This window comes from Heliconius melpomene, chromosome 4 (genome assembly GCF_056956725.1).
Source record: "Heliconius melpomene rosina isolate 202511_hmr_F chromosome 4, ASM5695672v1, whole genome shotgun sequence".
Lineage (NCBI taxonomy): Eukaryota > Metazoa > Arthropoda > Insecta > Lepidoptera > Nymphalidae > Heliconius > Heliconius melpomene.
The window spans coordinates 7,615,836-7,643,279 of NC_140392.1; the positions used below are offsets into that span (position 1 = coordinate 7,615,836).

At 31.9% G+C, this 27,444-nt stretch overlaps 2 protein-coding genes across 40 annotated transcripts in view; both read left to right on the forward strand.

Moving 5' to 3' along the window:
• Window positions 1-483: 483 nt before the first annotated feature.
• Window positions 484-3,520, forward strand: MRG15 (mortality factor 4-like). The gene is made up of 6 exons (XM_085208338.1): window positions 484-638; window positions 748-865; window positions 1,219-1,331; window positions 1,701-1,778; window positions 2,305-2,395; window positions 2,631-3,520. The coding sequence occupies exons 1-6, from the start codon at window positions 611-613 to the stop codon at window positions 3,202-3,204; spliced, it is 1,002 nt and encodes a 333-aa protein (XP_085064464.1). The 5' UTR covers window positions 484-610; the 3' UTR covers window positions 3,205-3,520.
• A 13,303-nt stretch (window positions 3,521-16,823) lies between these two features.
• Window positions 16,824-27,444, forward strand: part of Tm1 (tropomyosin 1) — a 30,274-nt gene continuing 19,653 nt past the window's right edge. For 6 of the 39 annotated variants that reach the window (XM_085208378.1, XM_085208375.1, XM_085208376.1 and 3 more), the window contains exons 1-3: window positions 16,825-16,978; window positions 22,364-22,516; window positions 23,156-23,281. In XM_085208378.1, the coding sequence (XP_085064504.1) occupies window positions 22,403-22,516; window positions 23,156-23,281 (240 nt within the window). In that variant the 5' untranslated portion in view covers window positions 16,825-16,978; window positions 22,364-22,402. Of the gene's footprint in view, window positions 16,979-22,363; window positions 22,517-23,155; window positions 23,282-25,469; window positions 26,059-27,444 lie in introns of those variants that run through there. The other 33 variants (XM_085208351.1, XM_085208340.1, XM_085208341.1 and 30 more) reach the window with 20 other exon arrangements.

The following is a 27,444-nucleotide window of genomic DNA, read 5'->3' on the forward strand; positions in this document are numbered from 1 at the left end:
TTCGTAACTTTTACAGTATACTGTTTTTTGTATGAAATAAAATCATAATCACGGCGTGAGTAGACATAGAACCAGAAAAGTTCTTATAACATAATATCCAAGGATATTTATTAGTAAATCTAATATTTCATTCCTTTTTTGTTAAAGGACTTTTTTATATAGTACAGTATGAATTGACGTAAATTTAGGAAAACTTGAAATATAAATAGGTTGTAAAGAATATGAATAAAAGTAGATTTTTTCAGCTTTACTCTGTATCCCACGTGTATCAGGGTAGGCAGAGGAGAGGGAGGCAGGGTGGTACTAAGATACCAGACTCACTAGATCGACGCACGTATATTTAGTACAAAACTCTTTTCAAAATCAAAGTGAATGTAAGACTCCTTTAATGAAAATATAACTTAAACTTTAGTTCTAAAGATGGGGTGGCTATTTTATAGAATTATTTTTGATGAGAGCTTAGGTAATCTGTACTATGATTTATTCATGTTTGAATATTGATATTCTGTGGGTTAGCTAGTTATGTCAAAGTCATAATATTTAATGTCAAACAAGCTATGGCTAAAGGACGCAAACGTAACGTAAATAAATCACATTTCTATAACTAAACATGGCACCTAAATTAAAATTTGCTGAAGGTAAGTTTATTTATGTAAGTAGGCTCTGCGAATTTTCATATACAATTTACTAATGCTTGCATTTGTATAACTCCTAACATTTAAAAAAACTTTCTATTTATATTTCCAGGTGAAAAAGTTTTATGTTTTCACGGGCCACTCATATATGAAGCCAAATGCCTTAAAAGTTCTGTTACAAAAGACAAACATGTACGATATTTGATTCATTATGCTGGCTGGAATAAAAAGTGAGTAAGCTTACAAACATTTTGCATATGTAAAATATAAATTAATTTAACTAGAATTATAGAATTCTGGATAGATAAGGTACATAAAGTAGTAGGAACATAATTGTTTCTTACAACTTGTATATCTGTACCTTATTTACATTGGAATTAGGCAATCATTTGTGAATGTTATGTAGTGGTGTGATATTTCTTTTTCTTTTTAATCTTATTGGTTATTTTGTTCTAACTTTTAAAATACCAATACTAAACACTAATTACAAACTTTAGTCAATGCTACATAGCCTACAACCTTATGACATACAATAAAAATCTGACTAGCAATACTGGAGATTACATTATTCTTATTGTTATAGTTGGGACGAGTGGGTTCCTGAGAGCAGAGTTCTTAAATATAATGAAGCAAATGTTCAGAGACAAAAGGAAGTACAAAGAGCTCATTCTGCTCAACCAGCAAAGACTAAAAAGAGTATAAATTATCATTTAATGTCCTATTTTCATATCATTTCATTGTATTGTAAATTTTAGGTCTACAATCTTTTTTTCAGCTTCACACTTTATCCCACATGTAGCAGGATAGGTAGATGGAACCTAGTGTTAAGACACTCCATTCCCCACTTTCCTCTGAATTCTGGAAGCATTGCATGCTGAGTAGCAGAACTCAATACAATGCTTTGCATCAGAGCGAAGAAAATGGAAATATAAATTTAAATAAATATTTCATTTCCTCGACTGGGGATCATATCAACCAATACTTGTTAAAATTAAAATATCATAAATAGTTTCATGCCTTTACAATTCCGATATTTTACTTATTTTTCTTTAATTGATATTTCAGCACCAGCTAAAGGCCGGAAATCTGAAGCTGCAAGCTCTACTCCTGCCAGGGAAGAATCTAGGGCATCAACACCTGCTGGTTAGTTCTTAATTACAATTATTTTAATTACAAATTTTTGGAAATGTATAATAACATAGCTTGCATTTCACTTCTCACTTACGAGAATGAGTATATTTAAATTATTTTCTTTTCACACTAATAAACAATCTAATAAACAAAGTTTGGTGGTGAGTTCGGCTCTCACCATGTAATGTTTGATAAATATGGCAGTGCATGGGGTAAGGAGAGGCTTAACCAGAGTTGTCTTATGTACGGAACATCCTTTTATTAAATATGGTTGTCTTTGATAAGAGGTACTATTATTTTTTGCCAAGTAGAATGTAGATCTAAAAACAATGTTTTTTTAAAATAATCTTATTTTATGTTTTAAGTAATGACGAAAGCATAATTGAGAAAGTGGAGGGAGAGGTATAAATTGAATTCTGAAGTCAATTTTATTACATTTTATCACAGATTTAATGTTTTTTTAGCTTGTCGCACACTTGTGCCCCTGCGCCATGACTGGCTCAAATGTAAATTGTATCATAAATAGATTTTGTTTTAGGTAAAGAAACAGAAACACCAGCGGCCCCAGCAAAAGCAACTAAAGCACAAAGTAAAGACACACCAGCTGATTCAGGATCTGATCAACCTAAGTATGTCCTTTTCTATTTAGTAGCTAATAACTAAGAAAATACATTTATAGGTAATCGTTTTGAAAGAATTAAAAAAGTTTAAACCTTGCTCCGCAGTATTTAGTTAAAATTTTTAAAAGTGTGTAATTTTTATATTTTTTGTTTTGTTTATTCTAGTTTCGGCTTGATATTATGTTTGACCTATATAAATAGTACGTTTTCCCTGAATGCAAATCGAAATTATAACCGTTTTCAGAAAAAAGCGTGGTCGCCTCGACTTGTCGATCGAGTCTGAAGAACAATACTTAGCAAAAGTTGAAGTCAAGATCAAAATACCAGAAGAACTGAAAGTGTGGCTGGTCGACGACTGGGACGTCATTACAAGACAACAAAAATTAGCTATTTTACCTGCAAAATTAACAGTTTCACAAATAGTAGACAATTATTTAGCATTTAAAAAATCCAGTAAATTACACAATCAGGCAAAAGAATCTGTTTTAAATGATATTACTGAAGGTATAAAGGAATATTTTAATGCAACGCTTGGTTCTCAGCTTCTATACAAGTTTGAGAGGCCCCAGTATAGCGAGATATTACAAGAATATCCTGACACTCAAATGTCTCAAATTTATGGTTCAATACATTTATTGAGACTTTTTGCTAAAATGGGACCCATGTTGGCTTATACATCCTTAGATGAAAAGTCTTTACAGCATGTTCTATCTCATATACAAGATTTTCTTAAATATATGGTAACTAACAGATCGACTTTATTCAATTTGCAAGACTATGGGAATGCCACTCCAGAATACCATAGAAAAGTGCAGTAGTTAAGTTTAAAAATATTATGATAAGATCTAAAATATTGATTTATTTTTTCTTAATTATGCTTATGTTTGTTTTTTTTTTCATTTGAAGATAAGACTTCGATATGTTTATGTGAAACTTTATTTTATATAGTAATGAAGTAAGTTTAATAATAAATACAAGGTGTTATGATATATGCTAATACAGAGACTGAGAATGTCAGTCTGGACATGTCTAGTTTCATAGATAGCGTTAGTTAAGTTTAAATAATGTACTATTACTGACTATCCTGAATTAATGTTTATATCTAAGTAATAAATGTTTCTTTGTATACACTTATTTTTGTTGTTTGCTCATTTTTATTTATAAATAAGAATACGATATATATCGCTGTAGTGGCGCAGCCGCACAAGGGTGTGGCTGTAACGCGACGGTTGTGGGTTCGGTCCCAAATATAATATTTATTTACATTTATTTTTTCATTTCTTCGCTCTGGGGTCGAGGCAATGAGCGGCGCTGAGTTCTGCCACTCAACATGCAACGCCTCCAGAATTCGGCAGAAAGTGGGGAACGGAGTGTCTTAACACTGGGTTCCCTCTGTCTACCCTGCTGTATGCGGAATACAGCGTGAAGCTGATTTTTTTTTATTTCAAAAAGTGACATGAGAATAACAACTTTAGTAACTAACTTCTTAATATCTGTAACAAAAAAAAAATTGATTTTTAATTAAGGTAATTTGTCGTCTACCAATAAAGAATCTCGAATATAAGTTACTTCTTTATAAATATGAAAGAAATTAATAGTAAATCAATTAAATGCGCATATGTGAGATTGTCACAACAAGGTCGCAACTCACAAGTCGCAAGTCTGGAGCTGGTTGACGTGACCGAATAACGTACTAAATGAGTCATATTCAAGCAAGTACAAGGGAGAACTTGATTTGTTTGTAGTCTTGGTTGTTTTAACCTTTTATTTTAACATCTGCTGTAATAGTGATGCATGTTTTAGTTTTACGTTTGTAGTTTAACAATAAAAAAACTTCGCTCTCCACTTTTCGCTCAATCCTGTAGGCATCGTGTATAGATATTAAATATTTCATTTCCTCGAATGAGTGTCGAACCCACAAACTGTCGTGTCACACGCTTGTACCACTGCGCCACGACTGGCCTCTTAAGTTTAAAACATAATACTTAAAAAATTATGTTACATTTTAATATTTAATTTAGGTACCAGCTTCACGCTATATCCTTCACACAGCACAGTAGGCAGAGGGAACCTAGTGTTAAAACACTCCATTCCCCACTTTCCGTCGAATTCTGAAGGCGTTAGTCTAATCGAAAGCCGTGCTTTGTCTTGTCACCAGTCACGCTTACAGTCACGCTTCTTGCCTCTCATAATAATCTTCGTTGTGAATATATAAAAATCTACGAATAACCTCAGCTTCCTTCCATCTGGCGTTTTCTAAATACTTTTATTGGTGACGTCCGTATAACGCATTCCTAATATTGGCGCGGCTCGACCGGTGACGTCACGGGACTATGCGGGACGCGAAAGTTCGAGTTACAAGATATTTTTACTTTCTGATGCTAATCTTTTTTCTTTAGTAAGTAATTTATGGAAGTTTCTTGTTCGGAGTGATAGATGGCGTTACGTGTTCATATAATTTTATAATACGGGAGTTTCTATTGTACGGTATAGCCGGTATAGGGATTGGTATATAAAAAACGAAATATATAAATTGTAATTAACCGTACGTACTAGAAAAATTGTTTTGAAGCGTGCCCACATTAATTAAGAGGTTTTTGTTTACAATTAAATAAAAAAATATTTGTTGCTTGAAATGTTGAAATTTTGGACGTTTGGATAGAATTATTTGTTTATTTTTAGTTTTTTTTTTCATTATGATGGTAAATTAAGATGAAAATTTAGATGATGAATTTTACAGTAAAATTATATTTATGATAAAAAACAAATCGACATATATATAAAAAGAATATTTGTCAAATAAATTAATGCAGCCGAAAGAAAATTTTAAAATGATTATTTTAACTTCTTATGTAAACATTTTCTTTCCTAAGTAAAAGGAACGACAATAAGTAGAATTTTTCATTTCTTAATTGTCTCCATGTTCAGAAGCCCTCTAAGATAACTAGATTATGTCCATCGCTGCACAAGTATATTGGAAAACGTCTTGTCTGAAAGAAATACATAAAATGTTTTAGTTCATGTCTCGTTCGTTTAACTTTGTTTTCACGCTGTATCTCGAAGATAGCGGGGTAAATAGGGTCCATTTACCCCGCTCCCCGCCGGAGAGTTAAAACACTCCGTTCACATTGTACAAAGAAATCATTTAAAGTTATTAAACGTAAACATGACAAACTTTCATAATAAACATCTTGATTAACGTTTAAGATTTTCACTCTTGCTGTGACCTAGCTCGGTCTACGGCTTATTTAGTGAAGCAAGGTTGTTAGCCATATGTCTGATTTATCTCGTGCTAAATGTATACTAAATTCATGGTTAAGGCATACAATAAGAGAAGATTTAGGTCTTAAAACGTTAGTAATATGTACTAAATTGTTCTGTCTGAGTGTAATAATGAAGGATGTTCGTCGGTTCAGTTGTTATTCAAAGAAAAATTTAAATTAAAAGGGGTCGAGAAAATGAAATGTTTAATATTTTCACTTCCTCCCTCTGATAACGAGGCAAAACACGGCGTTGAGTTCAGCCACAACCACACGCGCAATGCCTCCAGAACGAAAAGTAGGGGATGGAAGTGTCTTAATGAGAACGGAGTGCCTTAACACTAGGTTCCCTCTTCCTACCCTGCTATTTAGTATGGGATACAGTGTGAACCTAATAAACTGTCAATTTGAAAACATACAAGAAATAAATAACAACCCATATGACTCAGTCCAGTAAACATAAGAATAAAGCATTCTGAACCAATTGTCACCAAGTCCTGCCTTTAAAGGTAGATATCCACATCCGCAAGGCCGCGCCGGAGTGGCACCACTAACCTGACATTACCATACCACTTTATACTTGTGGCCTGTAACCATTTATCATACGGTGTTAAGTAAACAATCATTATTATAGTAAAAACACCATATGATATTAATTTAAAAGTATTCTTATGCTAAAAGAAGAATTCTCAACTTTTTTCGTTCTTATCTTACGACGGTTGTGGGTGTCGGTTCAATTTCTATTTGAAAAAATGTTAAATAATTAGTAATTAATCAGTAATTCTGACATAATTAATTAGTAATTAGTTAATCAGTACTGACATAATTAAATATTAACATAATTAAATGTTTAGGCCCATATAAAAAATCTATGCTTTTAGCAAGGAGATAAAAGTATTCTTAAAATATTCCTAAACTCTCCGCTTTCTATTGCTAACTACAAGCTATAGTACACTCTTTACTTAATTCTCGTTTTTTTACACGCAATAATTGTATAAAATTAAAAAGAAGAGAACGGAATAATTAAGATATCAATTTAGATTGTAACAGGATAAATTTGCTGTCAATTAATTATAATCGTCGCCTTATATGGACATACTTGACTCTACTGGAGTAAACGGATTAGGCTTTATTATGCTATACTCGTACATATTATAGTACTTTAATAATACCATTTTTAGTATTTTATATTATTTAATATGGTCAATGAAACAAATGGAATAAAAAGTATGCAAGTTTTTTTTTAATAACACGTTTATCTGAATTTGAGGTCAGTTTTGGCGTAGAGGCACAAGCGTGCGACTGTAAGCTCTATAGGTTGTGGGTTCGATTACCATTTGAGGAAATATTTAATATTTTCATTTCCTCAGTAACGAGGTAGAGTCGTGTTGAGTTGCACTACTGGATATGCAATGCCTCCAAAATTACGGCGGAAAATGAGAAAAGGAAGTATCTTAATGGGAACAGAATATCTGCCTGGCTGCAGGTTCCCTCGTCCTACCGGAAGGTGAAACCCAGCGTATATTTAGTTTTTAAACTAATAATTTTATTGTTTGTTACTGTTTATATAAAAATTCTCCTTTACATAGTGGCAACATTTAAAAGTGTTTCATTATCTGTTTCTATTCACAAAAATTAAGTGATATTCCACCCAAGTGGGTTATTTGGCTTGCATAAATGACAACAAGTAAGTTTAATTAAGTTTCAGTAATATAGTATACTGTAGACAGGCTTTGGGGCCTTTGTTATCGGGGATTACCTTTAAAGGCAGATATTCGCGAGGCTGCAGGCCGCGGCCGGCGCCCGACGTTGTTACGACATTGCCTCTTATGGCCTACGAACATCTGGAATCGAGAACCTCTTAATGTCAAACTGTTATAAGTACGTACGTAATATGTACTTGTTTGTTATTTTTATGTGTTATTCACACTAAAGATAAAAATATAATAAAATTGCTTGTGTTATTTCGAATTTAAAATAAAAATTGTTAATAAAAAATTTAATTCCGAAAATTTTCTTTGAATATTCACATTAAGTAGGTACTTGGTGGTAAGCAACTATAATATAAAGAAATATGTATATTTTATAAATATATTCTAGACAATGCGTCGAATTCGTTTTCGTATATTTTTGTTTATACAATTTAAATTTGTTTTTTGAATAGCACTGATAGCTTTTTTGATATACCATGACACACATCTTCAATAAAAGATTTCATTATTAGCTCTTTCAACTGAATTATAGTTTTATTTGACAAATCTATGTAAATCTAAAATCGAATATCTAAATAATTCTGTACAATACGTTACCGAAAAGTAAATAAAAAAATTATACATAATAAAAAAGTAAAAACGTAATTGACAAACAAACATACAAAGTAAGTTTGAGAATCGTAGAATATATTTATTTATTACTGACAACGACAACTTTGATCGCACACGCCATATTTATGATCGAAGCTATTATTAGCGGATATTAATTAAGATGCCTGCAATACCTACCTACCTACTTACCTACCTACCTTTGTCGGTAGGTACGAGTTACATTCATTTCTAGTTTTGCACGAATGGAATATTTTTTAATATATTATATTTACCTACTTCTATTATTAATAACAAGTTTTAAATTAAGTTAAATTAAGTTTTCTGTTACATGTAGAATTTAAAAAAAAAATCAGCTTCACGCTGTATCCCGCACACAGCAGGGTAGGCAGACAGAACCTGTAATATAGTGTTAAGACATGCCGTTCCCCACTTCCTGCCCAATTCTGGAGACATTGCGTGTTGAGTGGCAGATCTGAACGCCGCGGTTTGCTACCAGAGCGAAGACATGGAATTATAAACGTAAACAAATATATATATAGAATTTAAAGTAGAGTTTTTTTATTTCTAATGATGGTTAAAATTTAATTTATATCTAGTTATAATTTAACTATTTTCCGTGGTTTAGATAAAGAACCAGTTGGATTCTGCCACCAAAGTCGAATTGTCTCTTTTGGACGGAAAGTGAAAACGCAACAGCTGCGTAAACATAACAGCATACTTACTCATTTTGTTTTATAGATTTTTACTTCTATATGTTGAAATTGGTACTAGAAGATATCGATAAAATGCTTCTCTTTTTTAGTTTCAGGCTTCTGCTGCTTTTTCCTCTTTTCCTCGCGTTTGTCCTCACCAAAGCGAGGAAATAATAATATTAAATTAATTTCCTCGAGTAAAAATCAAACCCACAACCTGTCGCGTTCACCTGCCTTGCCTGAAAAATGCTTAACATAGAAAATTTCATATTCTTCAAATACTTAGATTCGTCCGCCTTCTAAGCAAACAAAAGGATATAATAGAATTTATGTTTACGTAAATACTATTTTTTATAGTCATATATTTCTTAGATTCTTGACTGACTCAGAGCCAGGTTTTCTCGTCATTTTAATGTCAAGTCAAACATGACATTTTTATAAACACTACAAGGTTAACGTTAGACATCGATAAAGGATAAATCATAAACAAGTTTTAATTCATCATTTTTATTTAGATAAAAGTCTTTGTTATGGATTTGTCTATGGTCTACTTATAGAGTCCATTAGTATCGGATATAAGCGCTCATTCCTTTCTTATTTAAAATATTTGAGTATAATAATATTGATATAATAACTTCTTAAGAGGCTATCGTTTAGCTGTTGGATCAAGAACCGGATACAGAAGGCAGTTTTACTTGAGCCGGAGACGTTGTGCAAAGGTTCCTCTCTCTGGAGCCCTAGCCACCGATGGCTTGGTACCTTGTCCCGCCCTCGGAAGAATGTTTTTTATATTTTTAAATGATTTTTTTAATAAAAACTTATTTTTAAAGATGTAAAATTTATTCTCTTATAAAATAAAAGTATATATCAATTTGATAATTAAATATACTAACTAATATTGATACCCAATTAACAAAGTCTCTGAATAAGTGATATATTAAGAATCCTTTGATGTTGCAATGCATAATTGAATTCTCCAAAGAAAATTAACCCATTTGTTCAAACTATACTTTTTAAGTATAAAAAATACCTACTTGTATAAGTACACATTAATTTATAATTTATTTTCTTTGAAAAATCCAATGATAAAAGTTAAAACGATGCCTAAAAATGTTAAGAGGGCATTCGGCGAAGCTTATTCTACATTTAAGTATTTTTGTATGTTTATAATATGAATGTAGCTGCATTTCGAGTGTTACCACACAGGCGTGAGGCACGCACGGCTTGTTATGACGACACCAGATATTTCAGGCGGTCGGCCGCGCTGTAAATAGCCCTGCCATATGCTCACGCTTCTTAATAGATTAAGAAACATAAACGTTTCTTACTTCATAGATGCTACAGATTTTAGATGATTTTTATACTGTATCCCACACACAGCAGGGTAGAGGGAACTTAGTGTTCTACATCACCCGCCGTATTTTGGAGGCATCGCCCCGCTTGTCTCGGCACTCGAATGAAAATATTAACTATTTAATTTTCTCAAGTGGTAATCGAACCCAAAACCTGTCCCGGGTACAGTCACACGCTTGTGGCCTGCGCCATAACTGGCCTCAATGAAAATGAATGAAAATTTACTAGGTACTTTATATACTTAAATAATTTCGAATGATACTTCATTATTTCATACATTTCATTTATTTTAATATCAAAATGCATTTGTGGATTCATCAGTTATTTATGAATCATTATACATAAAAAGTATATAGATATACGTCATTTACATATTAATGTGTATATGACTAATTATATTCTGAAAATTATTGCTTTTCTACATAATTTTGTACGTACTTAATTTAAAATACTAGTAATATTTACTAGTTGCTAATTAACAAAATGTCAGCTTTGTAATTTAAATTTAATTAGATATTACTTATTTTACGACATTTAGCTTCGTTTTGATTTGTATTGCTTTGAAGGATGTTTGTTATACCTCAAGATTAAGAGTTAACCACTCACACGAAAACAAAACTCACTTCAGAAAAAAATCAGCAATCTCTAAAAAGGTGAACTTTAATTTGGAAACTTAACTATGTCATATGAGCTGTGTGATTTCTTTATGAAATAAAGTTTTATTTGGGAAAGATAAATTTATATTGCCAGAACTGAATGTTAATCAGACTTCAAAGATCTTTTAAAAGGGGCTTTTAAATTAAAAAGTAATTTTCTTGTTTATTAATAAACTTAGAGAGAATATTATCTATCAGCGGACCAAGTGATAACGAGACATTGCTACCTGTTTTATAAAAAAATGCATTATAGTGTTAAAATATGCATTTTGATAAAAGTTCTAATTTATATCAAGAAATATTAAATTTAATTAATACCTTTTAATTCAGTTTTAATTTGATTAACACGATTAGTTAGTTGTTTACATTCCTAAAAGGTAATTACCTTTTTTCCTTATATGGCCATGTATGGGCACAAATGAGTCAGACGCTGTACGCTTTCATCTTAAACGTGATTCACGAATATTTACAACGGTTACATTCAGATACATTCCTAAAAGAAAAGTCCAGTTAATTTCTTTGTATTACTTCAATCTGTATTCCATACGTGATTTAGTTCAATTATGTCGCTTGTTTTCTTATTTTATTGGTAGAAATCAATTGTTGGAACGCTATTGACGAAGTCAGATCTAATATGGAGAAATAGTTGATTCCTATGATATTATGCATAACTTCTAAAAGAAATTGTTCCTTAAAAATAAAAAATTAAATCAGCTTCCAGCTGTATCCCGCACACATCTAGGGAGGGTAAAGGGAACCCAGTGTTAAGACACTCCGTTGTGGCAGAACTCAACGCCGTGCTTTGCCTCAACACCAGAGCGAAGAAATATAAATATAAACTTAAATAAATATTTAATTTCTTCGAGTGGGAATCGAACTCACAACCGCGTTGTGGCCTGGTATCAAATTATTACTTACTAGCGGACGCGCGCAGCTTCGCTTGCCTATTTAAAGGTGAATTCTAATAACCCATGAAACATGTATTCAATGAAATATTTTAAGTCTAAATTTCAAATTTTATAAAAATCAGTGGCGATTTAAAGATTTTTCCATACAAATTTTCAACCCCTTATTTGCACCCTTAGGGGGTGAATTCTAGAAAACCATGAAACATGTGTTTAATTATATACGTTTAAGAGTCTGAATTTCAAATTTTATGAAAATTGGTGACGATTTAAAAAAAACCTATACAAACTTTCAACCCCTTATTTGCACCCTTAGGGGAAGAATTCTAGAAAACGATGAAACACGTGTTCAATTAAATACTTTTAAAAATCTAAATTTCAAATTTTATAAAAATCGGTGCCGATTTAATTTTTTTTCCATACAAACTTTGAACCCCTATTTCACCCCTTTAGAGTTAAAATTTTTCAAAATCCCTTCTTAGTGGATGTCCAGATTACGAAAGTAAACATCTGCCCAAATTCTACATTTCTACCATCAGCGGTTAAGGCTGTGCGTGCGTCTTACCTCAGTCAGTGAGGACAAGTCCTTTTATATATATAGATTTTTACATTAAAATTTATGTCGCATTGCTCTTTAAATTTAACATTTGAGTGTTGGTATATTTTTTTCAGCGTGAAAACATTAAAACTACTCCTCTTACAACCAATTTGACATATTCAAATGTCATTTGGTTAGCTTCACGCTGCATCCCGCACACATCAGGGTAGAGGGAACATAGTGTTATTTTGCGTGAACCGTATTCCACTTTCCTTCGAATTCTGGAGACTACTTCACACTTTGCCTCGTACTCGTAACCAGATCGAGGAAATGAAAATATTGAATATTTTATTTCTTCGAGTGGGAATCGAACTCACAACCGTTTACACTCACACGATCGTAACCCTGCGCCACGACTATCCTCTAATAAAATTGATATTTTAAGCTGTTTAATAAATTTTTATCATACAAAAGTGAAATAAAGAAGTGGGTCAGAGGCAATTTTTACGATGGCAGCGTACAGAGAGAGCAGCGTTTCCAATACCTGCTGCTCACGTCACAACCAGGTTACGCCATATACGAGCTAAGGTCGCGAATACTGACCTAAGTGAGTAAGGCCGTGTGTCGTGGAAAAATATTTTTGTAAATTGTTAAAATATTTTTTAAAGTATTTATTATTTTTACTGTTATTTATTTTAAAAAAAGCTTGTAAAAGAGCTGCCTCGCAGTCCTTTTTGTATGATAAGGTAGGCAGGTCAGGCAGAGGGAATTTAGTATTAAGACTCTACGTTCTTTGCCTGTAAGAGATCACTTGCAGTGATAAGGCCGCCATTGCACATGTTAATTTAAGTACCTATGTATCCTTCTTTTTCTTTTTCTTTTCTTTCTTTTTTTTTTTTTTTTTCTGTGTAAATTTTATATATATATATATTTTCTTTTCATGTGCAATAAAGTATTATTATTATTATTATTATTATTTTTATTCTACTTCGTAGTCTCGGTAAGTTAATACCGGCATATTGACAGTCACGGACCTAAGTCAAGTGAAAGCCAAATATATAAATATATATATATATACATATTAATAATGATTAACTGTTTGTGATGCTTAAAAATTTCCTAACAATCCTAAAAGGTAGGTGTTAGTATGAGTTTCTAGTAATGTAAGATGTAAATATGTACGCAGGATAAATTCGTTCATTTCTCTACTCCATTTATTGCGTACTTTAGGGATCATGAAGGTGGGTACAGATATATTGGCATTAGCCTCCTGTACAACATCCTCCAAAATCATATTACGTTCTGAATGAGAAGATGAAGATGTAGGTGAAGATGTGTATGAATAATTTGATGAAGAAGGCGATGAGAAAGGATGAAGAGATGAAATTGGTGACAATGATGATGATTGTTCGGCTGTCATATTTTCGGGATCTAGCCCGATGAGGGCCCGCCTGCTCAGCTCCTCATCGCCGACGGCCCGTAAGCTGAGACACCCAGCGTCGGCTCCGGGTGCGCCCCGACGAACTCCGGGAAGCGGCCGTAAATTATATCTGTGATTACTTTTCTTCATAGTACAAAAAGGGGTTTGGGATCGTTGGTTTGGATATGGTTAGCCAAGTTCTTAGTGGCCTTCTTTAGTGGTTACATAGCATAGTTAGATGTTATAACATTAAATATTAACCTGTACCTAATATTAGTAAGCCCCCCCACCACGACAAGGTGATCCCTTGGGGGGGTTATTATTATTATTATTATTCTTTAATTTCTTAATTTTCGAAATTGCTTTAATTTTTCAGCAATTTTCGCATTTACAATTAAATTCTGTCTCATACATTATTTCACAAAATTAATAATAAGCCTAAAGCCTATGTATCTTTTTTTATAATAATTTATATTTAAAAATGTAAAATTGATTCACTAATTTAATAAAAGTATATTCTGAGTAGCCTAAATATACTTTGGGGCTAAAATTACACACATTCTGTCAAGTAGAGACAAATTAATTACTTTTCTCAGATAATAAAGTGAAAACATAAAAATCGACTTAACACTGTATTACGCACACAGCAGAGTAGGAACCTAGTGGTAAGACACTCCGTTCCCCGCTTTCCACCGAATTCTGGAGGCATTGCGTGTTGAGTAGCGGAACTCAACAACGCGACTTTTCATACTAGAACGAAGAAATGGAAATATAAATTAAAATAAATATTTCATTTCCTCGAGTGGGGTCCAACCCATAACCAGTCGCCTTTACAGTCACACCCAGTGACGCAGGTTTATAATATACGAAAATAATTAATCGATCACACTCACTACACTCTATAGCAGTTTTCCTTGACTAGTTGCAAGATAGAAATTTTGTACATTTGAAACAATTAACCCAAATCCCTTTATTATAAAATTATAAATGCATATTTTAACCGCCACAGTAATAAATGATATAGATAAACCGTATAAGGTCGCTAGCTCCTATAGAAATTAATTCTAATTACTTATGTCTGTCTGTTCGCAACCTGACAGTTGTTGACACTATTAGTAAGTTGTTTAATTAATAATTTAGACATTGTAATATTATATTAGAATTAATAATAACTTATATTAGAATTAATAAATTTAAATTCAAATCTTTATATTTAGTATATTTATAGCTAATATACAGTGTTTTGTAAAACGTAATAAAGAAAATACGTCACGATATCTGCAAATTCAAAGAAATAACTATAATATTAGGTAAAAGGATTGTAAGAGACGGTGCAGGAGTGGAATTATACCAAATATTATTATTGTATGAAATTAAGGTACTTCTAAAAACCAATGATATATCACAGAAAGAATGGAGAATCATTGAAGTTTTTAATTTCTGAATGAAATGCTAGATTTAAATTGCACTTCCTTTAGCGCAATGAATATTATAAAATTTACTTTGTCTACTTTGTTAATAGTTAATTTACCTCTTAGTTTCCTCCAGTGAATCTAAAAAGCTGTAGAATGAAAGGATAGAATTTATTAAACGTATATAAATCGTTTAATCTAAAACAACAGCGCAAGTGGTAAGTGGCAACCAGCAAGAAGCAAGGTCACGTATGGCGCCTTAAGTGACATCTGGGTCAGCTATTTACCTTAACTCGAGTACGTCTGGTGAGGGTGACTCATCTTATCAACTAATGTTTAAATTCAATGAAACTCATTTATTTTGTGGTAATTCTTGTGTATTTTCATCGAATAATAGTTAGGATGTACCTACGTAAATATATTTTTTAATTCTAGGAATAATTATAATATGAATTATATATAGGTTAATGATGTCAAGTCAGAGAATTATCTTCTACGTATGACGTTGTTACAGTTAGGACATTTTTTAGCTTCACTTTGTATCCCGTATATGGCAGGGAAGGCAGAGGGAACCTGACAACTCGCGTGTGCATGTGACTCTGTTTAGATGAAATTATTTTATTTTTAATTTCACATACCAATTTTGGTTTATCATAGAAACGTGGACATCATCTCCAGAAAGGAAGAAATAATGACCTTAGCCTTTGGCGTTTGAGGATACTTTTGGCTATCCCGCTAGGGATAAAGCGTAAAGCTTAAAAAAGCCTTGTTCAAAATAATAATTGTATTTATTTGGATGGATGGCCACATAAAAGAAACTGAGAGATAGACATCAATTAAAAAAGTTTTTATAAGCTTAAGTTTTTGTAAGCTGCAAAAGCTGTGAATTCGTCATTAAATAATATCTGTAGAAAACAACAATTTTCTTATTTTATTATGTTGAGCTTTTAGTATAATAATAAATAAGTAACAAAAATGTAGTCTAGGCTGTATTTTGCATATTTGAAATATTTTCTGGTCAGTAGGTCGTTAAAGAGAAGGGCAAGACGACGGCATCTCGTAGCTTATGTCGAAGCGATTATCATACCCTGTCTTGTCTTGGTATGATAACTGTCTCGTTGCTTTGAATACCTTTTGTACATTACGACCGTTTCAAAGGTCCCTAGGAAACTAGCAAATGTTTTTATTGCTCTTTTAAGCTATTAAGAAGGGTAGTTTCTATTAATTTTCTTTTTAATAATCTAAAAAATTGTTGTCTTATGCCTTTTTTAAAATCATATTATGTAACCGAAAAATTACCCTTATTAACAGTTCAAAATAGTAATAAAAGAAATTTGTAATTTTCACTTTCGCTACCTATGGGCCGTCGGTTTATTTATCAAATAAAATGAATGCGATAGCCAATTCAAGTGAAAAAAATGGATTTTATAGATTAGCTTAAGCTTGCACTTGCACCAAACATATCAAGTACTTATAGGTACATAATAAATAATAACTAATAGCTTATTTGGTTTTTTCCTTTTTTTTTATCATATATCTATCATATCAAAGTCGAAGAATCAATAAATAACGAAGAATCAATAATAAATAAGAAATAAATATATACAAATGAATTATGATTTTTGAGGCAGCAGCATGTTTTGAGCAGCACAGGTGTGTGACTAATTTGTGTAACGCGACTTGTTGTGGATTCGATTCCCACTCGAGAAAATTAAATATTTAACATTTTTATTTCTTCGCTCAGGTATCAACACAAAGCGCGGCGTTGAGTACCGCCGCTTAACACGCAATTCCTCCATTACCGGACAATCATGGACAACAAAATGTCTTAACACTAGGTTTCTTCTACCTACTCTGCTACATGCAGGATACAACTTGAACCTGAGAAAAGAGACATTTTCTAACAAAATCTAAGACACTGACGTGAGTATTCTCGGAGCGGGGCTCCATCTCCTTTCGCGGCGGTAAGGCGACACCGGGCGGGCCGGCGCGCCGCTCGCCAGTCGCACCACAGCACGCGTCGACTCGACATGTAAGTACAGCCCTAGCAACCCTATTTAGACAGTGCCCAGTGTTAAGTGGAATTTTTGTATTAAGGTGGTTTTTGTTTCGTCTGGTAAGTCATTTTTTTTTGTTTAATTGAATTGGAAGTTTGGAAAATTGATTTGGAATTTAATAGTGGTATCGTATTTATGACAGTTTCAATTTTTTTTGTTTTTTTTTATATGGAGTAGCGTGTTACAATCTTAAATTTAGTATATATCTATATTTTTATTTCTATTATAGCAGCATTATTGCTCATATAAAATATTAAACGTGCACGCTATTTATTAGTTAAACTAGACCAGAAAAGTTCAAACATAGTTTATCCAGCTGCTTTCTTGTATCTATTTTTAAATTATCGCGGTGCTCGGTTTCATATGTAGTAGCCAATAGCAACGATTCCCGTCGACTTTTCCCGCGTTTTTGGCAATATGCCAGACCGTGACCAATGGCGAGAGAGCGCGGGATCGGGAGATACGCATGCGCTTAAAAAATATGATAAAAAATTTTTAAGAGTAAATAAATAATAATTATTACTAAGTTAGTTGGTAATATATTTTTTATTCTTATAATTATTAAAAATATTATAAAATTCGCACGTCATTTTTATAAAAAGTTTTTTTTTTTATTAATTTACTAATATCATAAAAAACATACTTAGGTACCTATTATAACATTAACGTCATTTTAAATATGTTTACGCAAAGGTCATGACCTAATGTCAAAAGAAATAAGAAAAAAAACTTAAGTGCTTAAATATCTACATATAATAAATTTATTTAAGTAAATTCGTTAATTACAGAACGGTACGTGGTGCTGTTGATCTCTATAGAATTGTGTTAGAATCTGGAACGTACCAATATTAGAAATGAGTAAAGTCTACCCCACACTGTTTAATTATAAAGCTTTCGACATATTATGTTGTAAAATGTTAACGATGGACTTGTGCCAAATATTTAATGGTGCTATGCAATAAAAAATACCTAGAATACATTTAGGACACACTAGGTATAAAGTAGGATAGGGAAATAGTATATAGAAGAAAAAAAACACTACATTAATTATATTTCAATTAATAGTGATTATAACAAATTAATATTAATATTTTAATTTTAATATAAAAAATAGCCTTAGCCTTAGCCTTAAGGCTCTTACGGGCATAACAAATTAACAACAACAAGTAAATAGTTTTAATATTAAACATTAAGGTTATCAGCAACAGTGCCAAGTTGGCATCTGTATTTACCTCAGCAATAAGTCCTTGGATAGATTAGCATATTTATTACCGGGTATTGTAACATGTTTTTATAATGAAAAAAGTGAAATGAAAAAATATTTAATTACCCTCTTCATTATTAGTTGTATATTTATATACATAATGATAATGATAATTCTTCATATATTTTAAATATTGTTATATAGCACAGCAAATATATTGATTCAAAAACATATAGTAAGTAGGTAGTAGCTATACTAAAATTTATAAAACTTTAAGCGTGATTTTTTCAAATAGTTTAAAGGGTCATTAAAATTGTGGATCATTTGTCATTTAAAAACATTTTCCTTAGTTTTGTTGTTCTGTTCTTTGATTATGGCGTTCCAAATGTGCCAGATGAGCACAAATCACTTCACCGATATCACGTTGTATGGAGAACAAACAAAGAAGGTTGGTTGTACAGTAAAAAAGAAATATAACACAATAGAAGAATTCACGTTGAAGAGAAATACGATAGAAATTTGCCTTTATTATTATATTTTTTATTATTAAAAAAATCAACTTAAAATCAATATACATAATATAGAGGGTTAATAATAAAAAATATATTAATAATTAAAGTAATGAAAAATAAAGAAAATATTTATTATTTTATTATGTTAAAGTTAATAGATAGCTAATTTAAATGCAATCTCGGTAATCAGGAAGTACAAACAAGAAACATAATGTCTACATTAAGAATGCATAGAATGTTTATTTTAATTGAATTCTACTTAGAATTAATTATCATTTACGTAGTTTTCTCTACATCCAACACGTCGCTGAAAAATTTATGCTGTCATTTTCGGAGAATTTAAATATAATATAAAGAAGATATAATATAAAAGTTAACCTTCTGTAGGTTCACACCAAAAGGAAATTTAAGTGAGCAATAACATAGAATTTTACAGTTTTGATGACTTTGATATAATAAACAGATAGGTTTTTGTTAATATTATTAAATAATAAAATTACATTTACTTTGTTTATATCACATTTAAGTGGTATACGTTTTTGCGTTGTGCGTACATTATCTCGTTGTTACTATCAAAATTGTAAACATTTGTTATACATACATATATGCGCGTGCGCAGGACGTGCTTCAGAAGCATATATGTATATATATGTAGCAATATTTTATTACCCACATAATTAATATAACATTATAATGTGTTTTTTTATTCATTGAAGAGTTTGAACATGACCTAAGAAAAAATAAAATAAAATGTTAACTTAATAGAGGTAATATTTTTGACAAGAAATTGATATTAATTATTATTATTAATTTACAATAATAATCTAAAATTAACCAATAATCTGCCACTCTTTCATAAAATTAGCGAATATTATTATATATTATATATTATATATAATTATTGTATACAAACAAATATGATTGGTACGTAGGAACATAGATAAAGTATATAACAAAACACCTGGATTGGTAATACTTGTTTGCGGTTAAAATGTATTGGAGCGAGATTAAAATATCTATTTAGTATGAAATGTGTGTTTTATATAAAATTCTCATTTTCAACCTAATTGGTTTAATTGGAACGAATGAAATTAATAAAATTACTAAAAAACATAAACGTATGGTCCAGCGCCATGGTAGAATATATCGACGGGATATGTAGCTCACTCGAGATCCAATAAGAATGTAAAACAATAAATCGTCCGAATATAATTTCATATTGCATTTGACCGAATGTGAGATTAGGAACCATTAAGATAAAGAGAAAAAGAAGAAAGAAACTCCATATTATAGTGAAGTATAAAGTACTATTTGGGATAATAATATAAAGTGCATTAGGAACATTTAATGACATTATATTCACCTTATGAGACCTGTCGTGGTGCGAGAGCATAAACGAGGGAGATTGTTAACGCGACATGTTTTGGGTTCGATCCTCACTCGAGGATATGAATGAACTTTCACTTCCTCTTTGGATCTGGTGCAGATGCATAACGTGTTGAGTTTCGCCACTCAACACGTTATGCCTCCAGAATTCAACAGAAAATATGAAATGGAATTTTTTAAACACTAAGTTCTCTCTTCCCTGTTGTGTGCGGGATACTGCGTGAACCAAAAAAAAAATTTATCGTATACAGATTCTTAATTAGGTACCTTAGATATTATGAACATTATGAATATCTTTCATAAAGCCTTAATAGCTGCTCAAAAGGTGGGAAACCCGCATACTTGTATCTCCTATAGGCATAACTAAGGGTCTTAGGTATGTTTGTTAGCATGTTAGGACCGGTCAGACGGACGGCACTCAGCGCTGCATTTTTGCAAGACATGATTCACACAAAGGAATGTTTTTTCCAATGAATCACATTTCTTAAATTTCATTGACCGATTTGAAATAATTTCTAAGGTTCATTTAGGTGTATATTTTATGTAATTTTAATTATTGTCACTAATTATGTCTTTTATATGAAAAAATTTTAAAGGAATTGCCACTTATAAAATTAAAAAAACAATTAACTACATTTTTAATAGATAAACGTTATTATTCTGTTTCTGAATTTCTTATTGATGAATTATAGCTTTGTAAGATTTTTCTTTTGTAAGCCTTACATAACAAATAAATATAATTAGTAAAACCAAATGTAATATTTGCATGCTTCATGGTAGAATATATATGGAGATTAAAAATTAATAATTACATCTGTATCGTACTTTGTACCACTATTCTGAGCAAATAAATTTATATTATTTTTCTACATCCAGACCTGAAAACCAGAAAAGCACCTTAGAATGTACCACGAACTCTTAATTGCTTATTGTTTTTAATTTTGAATAATTTATTTATGTTTTAAAGCCTAATTTGTTAACTAAAGTATAGTGTATTTTACTAATTTAAAGTAAACTCTTCTAAAATAGGCACTAATTAGTTTCAGTTCAAGTTTCTCTCCTATATAAATTGACAGCTAATTAACAGTTGAATGCTACTCTCAACGAATGAGTGCTAGTATACAGTGAAATCAAAATCTTTATTTATTGTTTAAATTTAGTTTATTATTTTTCGTTAATTTTAATTCATTAAATTATCTGGCTAAGCAAAATATGATATGACTCTGTTAGGGCGGATAAACGGAGTAATATAATTGTGTAACAAAACGACTACTTCACTTCATAGCATATAACGTAAATAATTCTTAAGTTAGTGTCATCTCAGTGGGCAAAAAGAAGGGTATTTTGTTTGAAAAATATATACAAACAAGAAACTAGGTATGCACGGTATGTAACATCTAAGGAAACTCTTTCCAATATTCTTAGATTTTTAAGCTTCACAAATTACCTATATATTTTTTATATTGGAGATAATAAATAAAACATAAATATTCATAAGATACTATGTTATTTTTAACCATAGAGTCTATTTAACATAACTAATTGTTGACTCTACTCTCTGGTCGCATGGCTAGAGCTCGTCTGTAGCGTTCAATTTTATCGTAAAATTGCCGTGAATGATTACCGTACTTCTTACGATATGCATTTTATTCCTCGCCATTGGCCTGGCTTTTTTCTTTTATTATAAGGTTTTTAACCTTTGGAATGAACTTTGAGTTATACTGTTCTTGAGATGATCTGTTAAATTAAGAATTATTATTTATTTTTAAGAAACTTGTACATAATATAAGATATAAGAGAATACTTTTGTGCCCAGTTCAGAAATTTTAGTAACAAAAAATTGGAACTGAAAATTGTTAAAATGATGCCCATGATGCCAACTGAAATTAATTCAATATTTTTAATTATATATATTGGCTGCAATCCAAACATAAATAATTTTATATTATTAAATTAACAAAAAATGTAGCTATCAATTATATTCTTACATATTCGATTATACCTCTATAATACATCAGGAGACGTATGTAAAAAATATCAAAGCACCCCTGAAGCGAGATCAATGTACCGTCGCCATAAATAGCCTGGCTAGGATTGTTATTCTGTAATTACTATTACTATTGTAGTATTAGATGTTTCTTTAAAATGATTTAGTTGACTTACCAGACAAAATACTACCTCATATTAATTAGTTATCTTTAATAGAAAATATTGCTTATTTTATTTTTTATAAATAATATTTATATCAATTTTCTTAGATTTTCATCAAGGGGAGTAAATAAAAAAAAACCGCCAACATGGACGCGATCAAGAAGAAGATGCAGGCGATGAAGCTGGAGAAGGACAACGCGCTTGACCGCGCCGCCATGTGCGAGCAACAGGCCAAGGACGCTAACCTTCGCGCTGAGAAGGTCATTTTTTATATTTATAAGATAATACTGGGTTTTGTTACTTATTTCGTGATTATTTTTTAGCTTCAGTAGCAGGATAGCAGAGGGACATTTCCCACTTTCTGCCAAATTCTTGAGATATTGTTCTGGCGGAACTCAATGCTGCGCCGCCGGTTTTGTTTTGACACCAAAGTGAAGAAATGAAAATAGTAAATATTTCATTTCCTCAAGTGGGAATCGAACCCGCAACCTGTCGCGTTTACAGCCACGGCGCCACATTGGCCTCGATAAAATTTGAGTGAAAAGTAATTTGAGTATCAAAATATAATAGTAATAAATAATAATGACTTTAGTAAGAAGATACAGAAAATGTAATTTGCATAACATAACAACATAGTGAAAGCTTGAAAAATTTACATTATTACAGATCACGGAATCGAAGTCTATAATTGGTTTTTTTTACTTATTACATGTATCACAACTGAATAATAATTAACAATATATTATTAAAAATAAAATATAATTAAATGAAAAAAATTGGGCTAATAGTACTAAATTAGTATACTACACTAGTACTAAACACATTTAGATGTTTATAAAGTAACATTATATTATGTTGCAATTAAAGATATTATTTAACAAAATATCTTCTATCACTAGGCTGAAGAAGAAGCCAGACAGCTCCAGAAGAAGATCCAGACCATTGAAAACGATCTCGACCAGACACAAGAAGGACTTATGCAAGTCAACGCCAAGCTGGAAGAGAAGGAGAAGGCTCTACAGAATGTGAGTACCTAATAAAATAATTTCGTTTTTTCCGCCTTATGACGATATGAATTCATTAATAACATATCGACCTTCTTTTTCAATAGTTAATAAGTTTTGCAGGTACATTTTACTTTGTATAGAGTAGACGAGCGCCAAGGAAGGAATTTTGTAAAATCAACAAAAAGTAAAATATTAAATACAGATTTAAAACTTGTATGAAATATTGTAGTTTTTAAAGATAGGATCGAGATACTTCAAAATTATGCTCATAGAGTTATATATTATATAAAATAGACTATTAATTGATTTTCAAGGTTGTGCTGTCCTTTTAATTGCGTATTTTCTCGCATTTCTCTCATGGAAAATTTAAAAAATATATGGACAAAGTCGTGAGCCGAAAGTTTTCTTATATGACTTGTATGAATATCAGGTAAATATAAAAAGAAGCACAAAACTGTGTTCTACCTCACAAATAAAGAATCAGAGCAACCCCATTTGAGGAATATTTTTCAAAGGTTTAAATTGCGGAGTTTCCTTCAGATACGCTTCCCGGTTTTCTTTGCCTTTTTTGTTTTTGTATTGTCCATATCACATATGAGAAAAAAATATTCTGCCTATTATAAAAAATTGGCTAATGTTTTTAAAAGGCATCTATTAACACGGTATTTGCCAACTAGACCAGATTTCAAGCTCATTAAATACCGTGCGTCATTAATTGCGTCATTCTTTTTTCCATAAAGTTCAAAATATCAAAAAGTTAACTGTGAAACTTCAGTTCGCTCGACGGCCGCAAGCCGAGGTTCGAGTCCCACAGGGGGCGCCCTTACAGTCGTCGACTTCCTCACAGGCAGCCACTTAGTGTTAGCATTTCTTCAGGGACAGAGTACCCTATTCCCTCTCCCCCAGGTGTTGCTGTAAAAGCCAATAGGGCTAACAGCATTAACCTCGCGATCGAAAAAAAAACTGTGAAAAATAAACATTACGTTAATATTTTGTTAACGCTAAAAGTAAAATTGAATTACATTATATTTGTCTCTTTTCGCTTAAATAATCTAATCAATTATACTGTTTGTTCGTTCTAGGTTAATAGAGCCTGTTACTTTATTTAGTTATGAATGACCTTGAAGAAAATAACAGGAAATATCATTTAATTATATATGAAAAATTTACACTGTAGTAGCCCGAGTCTAATTATACGCCCTACATACCTATTAAGGTAATATTTATATAGACATATTAATAATATAAATATCACGTTGGGTTCCGTCATAAAAAACATATTTTCTTGCAAATATGCGGAGAGTTGAGAATGTAGGGTTGTATCACAAAATATTTTAGACTTACGTACGAGAAATCTAGAAAAATCTAAAACAAAAATTTAGTTACATTATGAATCTATTGTAAGAACAAATTGAGTAATGTTGTCACAATGCGAGTAATGCGGTCGGATAAACAGCTGTGAATATTTGACTGCTCAAACTACGTGTTAAAATTGTTTTAAATTGTTAAGGTGTGAATTTAAAGAGTATTTTCGAAATTGCATATGATCATTAATGTATTTAAAAGAATAATTAATAAATATATGATTAATGACTTTACTGTAAAAGACGCTTGTAATATATAAACATAAATTTAATCCCTACTAATTACTGTTTAGTGATTGTTTATAATTTTTTTGTAGATTCATACACGCGCAAGTCTTACTCAGATTTCCTCCGCTTGCGCGTACCGTCAGCGGGGTATTTTTAACCTGACACCGAATATGGGCTCGTTGCCTGGTGTTTGAGTAAAATTAGACTAACGGGCGTTTGTGTAGCACGTTTGATTTGCAGTATTGGCGTTTATATTCACTTTATTCTTTTACACACATATATATACTAGGCTTATTATTTTTATTATTACTTATAAGTATATCATTCCACTTTTAGAAAAGTAAACAAAAAAGTACGTCATATTGATTTGTCTAATTTATATTAAATATGTATAGAATTATAAGATATACAATGAAAAATAAACGTGACTTAACAGTCAATTTCAACTCATTAAATTCAATTAACTTAATTTCAAAACTTTTAATAACATTTTAAATTTTGCCGCGATTAGTATATTAAATAAAAAGTGTGTCGTGTCGGTAAAGCAGTACTGTTTGACATTTAATAAAAGATGGCGTTCGTTGTGCGACGACAGCGCCACGTTTGTTATTGAAAACGTCAGTCAGTCAACATGGCGGCGGGCACCGATCGCGGCGTGCAGTGATGTCCGCGCCCGCGCCCCACGCCCACGGGCGCGCCCCCGTGCGGCGCAGGGGGCACCAGCACCACCCGCGCCTCCGCGGGGAGCGCCTACCCGCAACCACCCCTACCCCCACCCCCGCGCCCGTCCACAGTGCTAGTGAATCTCAACTGACAAGGACGAATAGTGACGATGCACTTTCGAATACAAAAACAGAACCGAATGTAGATGATGATTTCGATATATTGGGTCCGGACTCCAACGGCAGCTCGGACGACGACTTCTCCTTCCGAGAGGAGAGGTCGGCGGGAGACGGCGCCGATGTGCCCGCTCTCGCCTCCGACATATCCGACGATGATCCCGAGACGGCCGAGCTCGCAAAGCTCAGGTGCACCAGCGAATGCACCGAGGTGCTGGCCGCGCGGGAGAACAGGCGGCGACGAAGATGTGCGGACTATCCGGGCCTAGCGTTCGGCAGTTCTATCTTCTCTTCCGACACCATGATGAAATTCTCTATCATCAAGAACGAGCTGCAGAACATAAAGAATACTGCATTAAAAAGGGTAACGTCCTACATTTATTAGACTTCTGGTTGTGTGTGTGAGTGCGGCAGGCGTGGGCCAAATGCGCACAGAACTATTTTTAATCGCGTTCCGTCGGAAAAGTCTTGAAGCTGTTCTACGAAGCGAGTCTAAATCCGCGCGTGGCGATCAGCTGAGCCATTGACATTTCGTTTGTCTTGTTTACGCTGGCGATTACGTTTGCCACCGCTAGATGTCGTAACAGACCAACTTTTATCTTTAGTTTTCAGCTTTTATTCGAATGAAAAATACAATATAAACATACTTCTAAGATGTAAAATATATTGGCTAAAGATACAGATAATTAGAATTTAACCGTAGAATTCAAAAATGTTGATCACGATGATATATCTACTTATTTCGTTATCATTCAAGTACTTGAAAATAAATAAAACTAGTTTACTGATAAGATCATCTCATCTTGACTCGAGATAGATATTGGTTGCTATTTTACTCTAAATGTTAAAGTGCCATCTATTACTTACATTTTCTAAATTGTTATTAATATAAGTTATAAATGCTAAACCAAATAATAACCTATAACTTTTTAACAAACAATGACTGAAATAGTTTGTAGGTCAGATATGCTGTAAATTACCAATGTATAAAAAAAAAATTAACAGTTACCATAAATTACTATGACTTACGTTAACGTAATTACTCTTCTCTGTATACGAAATTTTGTGATTTTGAGTTATTTTTGCTGCTGCAATAAAAACAATTAACTTTATTTTTGTGCAGCCTAACTACCTGTTTGCCTAATGAACTCAAATTAGTCAATCTAAAGTTCCAAACCGGTATTTTATAATAATCAGCATTATTACATACTTCTTAAATTGTTACACTATTACACTTCTTAATACTTTCTTAAATTAAATTTTATTTTAATTTTTTATAAGCAGCTCTATTGAAATATTACTGGTATTAATTAATGTTGTTTAAGTACGTGAAATTTTTACTTTCACATACATACGTTTAACGTTACATAAAAATCTTAAGATCTGATGATAATAAATTATTATCTGTATTATCTTATTTACTAATAGTTTTTTAATAGTCTGTACTCAGCTGAAATGCAGCCAAGGTTAATTGATGTTTCCCCTGTATGTAACACGACGTTGAATTAACCGGGTCAAATAAAATGAGATCATTTACAGATATTAAGATGTGTCGCGCTTGAAAATTCGTGTTTTAGAATAACGTCTAACATTATTATTATTAATATAAGAAAATAGGTAATAAGAACATTGCATGATAATTTAAGCTACATAAATATAGGAAAAGTAACAAAATTAAATAGACAAGAAGTATTAACATATTTTTGTATTTGAAATAGGAATTTTCCTTTTGGTTTAAATACTGTATTCA